Source organism: Zerene cesonia, chromosome 17 (genome assembly GCF_012273895.1).
Source record: "Zerene cesonia ecotype Mississippi chromosome 17, Zerene_cesonia_1.1, whole genome shotgun sequence".
NCBI lineage: Eukaryota > Metazoa > Arthropoda > Insecta > Lepidoptera > Pieridae > Zerene > Zerene cesonia.
The window spans coordinates 2,983,801-2,991,043 of NC_052118.1; the positions used below are offsets into that span (position 1 = coordinate 2,983,801).

At 33.7% G+C, this 7,243-nt stretch overlaps 1 protein-coding gene across 1 annotated transcript in view; it reads right to left on the minus strand.

The window, feature by feature from the left end:
* LOC119833209 (protein O-mannosyl-transferase Tmtc3) overlaps positions 1 to 7,243 on the minus strand; it is a 117,268-nt gene that overhangs the window by 20,923 nt on the left and 89,102 nt on the right. Inside the window, exon 2 of the mRNA XM_038357130.1 lies at positions 5,580 to 5,716. Within this exon, the coding sequence (XP_038213058.1) occupies positions 5,580 to 5,716 (137 nt within the window). The remainder of the gene's footprint in view (positions 1 to 5,579; positions 5,717 to 7,243) is intronic.

Consider the following 7,243-nt stretch of genomic DNA (forward strand, 5'->3'; position numbering starts at 1 on the left):
GTATGTGAATTAGCTCATAAGCTTAAAACGGATTGAAGTTCATATTGATGACAGTACAGAACCAATTAAAGGTATCTAATGTTTGTTCTGTTTCTCAAGTTGAATCAAAAATTAAATGTAAAAAATAGTTTTAATTGTTTGCGTACTTATAATAGCCTACTATTTCACGACGATCTTCTGTCTATAAGTGGCACCATTTGCTGGATACCCCTATGAAAACTTACACAGTCTCAGAAATCGAACAGTCTCGATCAAATGCGTAACTTTATCGATAGGACATGTAGTGAATCCTACTAATATTATAAATGCGAAAGTTTGTAAGGATGTGTGTGTGTGTGTTTGTTCTTCTTTCACGCAAAAACTACAGAACCGATTGCAATGAAATTTGTGTATTTGTACGTAGACAGCTGGACCACTGGAATAACATATAGGCAATTTTTTGTCCCGATATTCCTACGGGATACGGACTTACGCGGGTGAAACCGCGGGGCTAGTATTTAATAAGTCGTACCACAAATTTCGTTGTTAATATTGTACGTAGAACCAATGTCATGGTTGACGGTGCATTCGGCCGCAGCCATCAGTCACGGCGATACGCTCTCTTCATCCTTCTAATTATATATATATATATATGATTATCATTCGATATGTATGTAGTGCGTACATGTGAAATATATCAATTACCTAACCTCTTATTATAGGTAATGAAAGATTCCTATTGTAGATAAAGCATAAGTATAATAACTTATGATAACTATAAAGATACATAATGAATATATTTTTTTTAATGCAGGATAACCTATAGCGGTTTTGAGACCTTTTTAGCCTATATGTTTTTGATAGGACAATATTTACAAAATATAACGTATGTAGGGGATTCAAAGAATAAATACATATTATTAAAATTAATTATTTCAATGCGCAAGCAGTATTAAATAATCACAGTGTATAATTCATCACGAAGCCGAATAAAACTATAATCGGACGATAAATGTTCTGAATTATTGCGGGAAAAATCCGACGTAAGCTGATATCGGATTTATAATGTAAATGTAGACTTTAATTAAACATAAACGTTGAATTTCGCACAATATTAAGCATCGTTACCATAGATTATATAACCGCGTTACGCAATTAATTACTGACGTATAGTCTAGAAATAAGACAAAGGGTGGATATAATTAAGAGCCTAATGGCGTCCGCGGCGGTATTTTGAGCAATGATAAACTAATTCAACTTGTTTAAAACTCTCTTGGACCGCAAATAAATACGCCAGGACAAAATAAACTTTATTACGCTCCAGTCAATATCGAATTACATTACGATACCAGTGTTTCGTGGGTCAGCGCAGTGATTTTTAGGATTTGATATAAATTGAAATCTTTTTTTGCACTTATACACACACGTACATAATATAAATAAACTTGAACTAGGATGTGATTATAAATATCTGTGTTCTCTCATATGACTGACGTTTGAGCTGTAGTCTTTTTATATTGGTATAATTTTTGTCGGTCGTTTTATCTGACTTATTTTTGATACGGCTGAATCATTTTCATTGTCTAGTTTAGTCTTTTTTTCTTAATTTTTTTGTCGTCTCTCATGGTGATCACCACAAAACATTTGGCAAAGCAAAGCAAATTCGGGATCAAGCAAAAAATATAACATCCAACATCAGTATACATTCGTTCGTTTCCATTAAACCTCTTTACACGGCTCTCATCCAAATCTAAGAAATCCTTCAAACAAGGATGACACAAGTAGCAATATATTCACAGATTTTCACATTCAGAACACATCGGCATTCGTTTTATTCTGAGATGAGAACCCTATCAACACCAACTGTTACTGCATTGCGCGGTTCTTTTGATTTTTTCGGTTCATTAAGCTATGAATGATCCACCACTCTTGTTTTGGGTTACAAATTTCCTTATTTGCAAAATCTCGCAGATGGAAGAGGTTCTTAAAGCTTTTCTTAGGATAATTTTTATATAATTCACTTTTCTAACTTGTTCTCCTTCATTTTACATCTTCTGTGAGTAATTTCAATGAAAATCAAAGAATCCTTTGAACAGTTCTTTGTGATTTTAAATTGCGCTATTAATTTGTTCATTACGTGATTATAAATAACAGATAAAGAGGTTTATGAATTTGATTATGACTTTACATAATAAAATTACGTTAAACATGTAATTTGTGCGTTTTCAATAATTAATAAAGAGAATAAGTAAAACAATTCTTTTAAATTAAGAAGTAAGAACAAATATTTCAAGTTCACATGGTCATTTTCAAAACAAATTGATATTACGTTAAATACGTTGATTAATGGTCCAATGATCGAGAAGTCATCAAAACTAAGTGTTTTATAACATACGAAACTTTCACACCTGTAATCGATTGAAGCAGATCATTCCAGGAATAGGGAAGTAATAGAAACGCAATATTCCGCGAGTGGATAACGTGAATAATACTGCATGAGGCCTGTATTCTTAATGGGGATCAGGTAGATGAGGGATTCCATGCAGGCGGCAGTCATGAATTTAAAAGTAATTCCATTATAACTTCGAAGTTGCTTGAAAATTTTGCCGGGTGCAAATAATATGAAGCGAAAAGTTACGGGTGATACTCTAATATGATTGGAGTGCTCTAAACATATTATAACTTTTAAGTGGCGTATACGACTCATTGATATAGAGGATAGTGTTTATTCTTATTGGCTTATATTCATTATTTCATTAACATTTTCATTTAAATCATTACGATACACCCGATGCATCGTTGCGATTTTAGAAGGAACAGAATTTTATTCACAACCTCAAAAGCAAAGTGCATAGGTAGGTTAATGTTGAAAGGGTTATAATAAAATAAAATATATCACTTAAGCACACTGACCTTACAAAAGAAAAATTGAAAAAAGTTGATCATTTATTTGTTCAAATTCTAACTCATAACTTTTTTATCCACGCAAACTTTTACAAGTGCTTATGAATTATTAAGCCATTCGGGTTGATTGTCTTGCTTCCTTGTAACTCCTGTTGGTGTTGTATTAAGGGTGTTTTGTATGTTTGCTTTTCTTTATTAGCTTCGTCATTTCTTTGCTTTTCCCTTATTCCTTAAAAGCGGGCAACGTAAATGCTCGCCCGATTGCCCGCTGGAATTGCGCATTTTAAAATTGTACTCTTTAACATTCTTTTTAAAGTCACAGTTAAGATGCTAAAGAGCAAAATAAGCTACTTTTCGAAACGGTAAAACATCTCATCCCATAGGAATTTCCTTCAACCACACGCGCAAATCCGCGGCAAACAGCTAGTTCAAGTATAATCTTGTTTACTCTTTAACTAACCAACTTGCTCAAAATAAAAATAATTTTGTTAATTGTAGTAAATATTCAATCACCAATAAGTATGATGCCACTAAATTGAAAACCTCACTTCACTTTGCCATAATATATGTTTATTAGGCACTTTATTAATTTAATTCATTGGTAGATATTATAATGTATACACATTTTCCATTATTGTGCGGTTAAAACAAATCACAGCTCAATTGAATTATTTTAATTAAATTGCTGTATTATAATAATTTTATTTACATTACGTTGATACGTAGCACAGAAGTTACTGGCCCTGACTATAATATAGCGTTTCGGTTCGATTCCCAATACGAGTGTTATTTTCTAATGAATGTTATTTTTTCTAATATATAAAATTCTCGTGTCATAATGTTCGTTCCCATACTCTTCCGAAACGGCTGGACCTTTGTGTAGAATTTTGTGTGCATATCGGTAGTTCTGAGAATCAGCTAACATCTATTTTTCATTGCAGAGCAGATGCAGAACTCTGATGGTAAGTGATCAGCGTTTCCCATATGCTTTTATGACAGGGTAATTGTGTTGCCGGCACTTAAATTAGTGGCAGTGAGTGATAAGATTACGTTTTTTTAAAGGAACCTACTTCTTAACCGTTCGGAAATATCGAGTAAGGAAGTTGGTTTCATAAGTCCTTAGCTTGAATTGCGTCATGACAGGACATGACAATAAATCTAACTACACCCGTGCCCATTATCTTTTAGTTGGCAACCCATTCGGATATCAAAAGTATTAGGTCGAAAATAGCTAAAAGGATTAAGCTGGCAAATTGGATGTTGAGCATAAACTCCGGATAAATTCGTGGTGGACACAGCAAGTATCCGTAATTAGCAGTAACTAAGGGGATCCGGGCGGACGGTCGCCTGATTAAAACTGGCTTAACTTGAGCACTTTGGCTCCTGCAACAAATAGAAGTACGTCTATGCACGCCAATGTACTGTAATTATCCCTCGAACTTTGTAATACGATAGCGATCTATTCATTTACGGTTTTTTATTGCTAATTGCGGCGATTATGCAGCGGCCATGTTTATCGCGCTGATTAAGAACAATATAGTTTATGCGTGGCTGTTGGCAAAGAAACCGAAGTAAACCTCGTTCTTTCAATGTATAATATAATATAATTTACAGTACGTCATTACAGTGCGTCATTAGTTTGACTAAACATTTAATAACAATTTGATACATAAATAATTTTATAAAAACTTGTTTGTAAGTTTTTCTTTCATTACAGTTAGTAACCAATTAATTTTTATCATTGCGAAATCTATTCAGATGGCAACGACGTACTTTTGAAACAAATAATGCAACGTGCCAATTGATAGGTAAATTGTTATAAGTTTATTTGAGCAAGTCGTTAAAAGTCGGGAATGACAGAAAAGCAACTCGGCTAAGGTAGCGTGGGATATAATGCTGAATTATTTAGGACCTGACTTCAGCCTTCCCGAAAGGGGTGGTTTATTGACTCCTAACAATTAAAAGTTCCTCGATTCCATTAACAATTACGGGTTAACGATCCAGCTGTGATTGGACTTTAATATTAATTAATTTCAACTTACGCAAATATGAGAGGCATCTATCGCACAACTTGACGAAATTTCCATTAAATAGTTATTAATTTCAGTTTTAAGGGTCCGCTACGTTTACTTATAAATGTTTGGATGGATTACTTTCAAAGTAAGTACAGTGAACAAGAGTAATTAACATAAATAATGATTAATTTTAATGAAATACTTCAAAGTTGATTCACACAATACGATGGCATCTGATGAATGAACGAATGGAGGATAGTTCTTTATTGCAAACTCAATACAGAATTGCAAAAACAGCAATACGATTATAATATGTACCTACAGCGGGCGGACTTATCGCTAAAAGCGATCTCTCCCAGACAACCCGGAAAGAGTATAACATTAATTAAGTGCACCGCGCGTTATTCACACTCTCCATACTAGACTTTTTTGTCTGGCAGAAATTCTTTGATATTCTCAATGTATTATGCCTCACTTACTTCCTGGTTATATGAAGATCTTGTTTTCACTTAAACGTAAAGTTAGTTTCATTAGATACCGAAGAATGATTTAATTAGAAATTAAATAATGAAAGAGAACAAAAGCTAATGTGGATTTATCTTATTGAAGACAAGATATCTGCAAAGCTGGTTCAATGAACTTTATATTATTCACGTGCTCGTTATATAAAATAATATTTACCTGTAGTAGAGTAAAGACACCAGCGCATGTAGAAGAAGGTTGACGAGGTGGTACCCGGCCGGCTGGAGGCCGTGTATCGCGTAGTTCCATCTGAAGGTGAGCACCGTCAGCGGCCGGTACGACTTGTGAGATTGCTCCTGAAAAGGTATTTATAATTAATTCGTGTTCTTCTGTAGTGGTTATTATGTAAAATAATGTTTATACGACTATCATGATGGAGGTTTTGAGGACGTGTTAGGTCATGCAATATGAAATGTTTTATTATTTAACGTATTTAATTATAAAATACGGAGCTCATAGCTAAAGTTATCATTGATATTTTTAATATCCAACTTGATTAAGGATAAATTTTTGTTGTTGTTAATTTAGTTAGTTGGTTTATGGATAAAGTAAGTACGAATAGATTTTATGTCTTGTTGAATGACTACTACTATTTCATTTATATAAACCGATATATACAGAAGGTACATCGAATTAATGAACGATTTAGAAATGTATTACGGTGAATGATTCATAGTGATAAAAGATCAATTCCATATTTAATCTTCTATCCGAGTCAGTAACAAAACCACAAGGCTTTAGTAAATTTTCTCTAACAATAAAGAAATCTAATTACAACGCATCAAATCACAAAAAAGAAGTGTCAATTAACCACCTTCACGGCGAATTTAATTAAACAGAAGTTTAAAGAGAACAGCATCGAGATAAGATTTACATAAGGATCCCATAATGCAAATAAACGACTAAATGAACGCCGCTCAGGAATTTCAATTGCATGTAATACGCGAAGTATGAACAAATAAATCACCTTTATGGTATAAGTTGAACGTACAAAAATGTCTGTGTCGCATAAAGTTGATTCATGGTGGGGCAAAATTAGGTAGCGTTACGCTTCTTTAAATGAAATTCCATGTCAGGTGGGCTGGGGCGGTACCATTTGTCACGAGATACGCTCTAGGATACGTATCTGATGTTTGGATGGTTGGTGCTGGGCTGAATATGCAATATACAAATTCAATGCAAGAATCATTGCATTGTGGGATATATTTATGTAATCTGGAACAGAAGGTATGGGAAGTAGGGATTATTACTCAACAAGAAACATACAGATCTATGTTTTAGGATAAATGTTGGAAACCGATCACACAAATATATGCAAAATTACTGCACCAATACTCCTTCTGAGAACACTTATGAAATTATGTGGGATTTGTCAAAATTTGAATATTTGGTTAACTCTTCCAGCGTAGTCTCATAAAGACTTTGTGTGTCATGAAACATTCTTTTGCATTGCTAAATTGAAGATTTAACGTTGAATTTGGGTCACACATTATATTTACAAAGTAAAGATATGATGCATTATAAAAATACAGCCTAGATTTTTTTTATACCAGAGTGGGCAGCTGAGTGGCGGTTCGCCTGATGGTAAGTGAGTACCTACGCCCATCAACATACCTGCGAATTCGCTACTCGTTTAAATCGGAAAGGATAAGGTAAGGATTTACGGATCGAAAGAAGTAATCGACTGGAAAGGGTGAGAAAAAAAGGAGGCGATAAAAGGGCCTTAAATTATACATAGAAAAAATTATAATTAGTCAAATGCAAAATCTTTTCCTTCGAGTACTATTTCTAAATACGTCAATATACACTAGACATAGTATTGG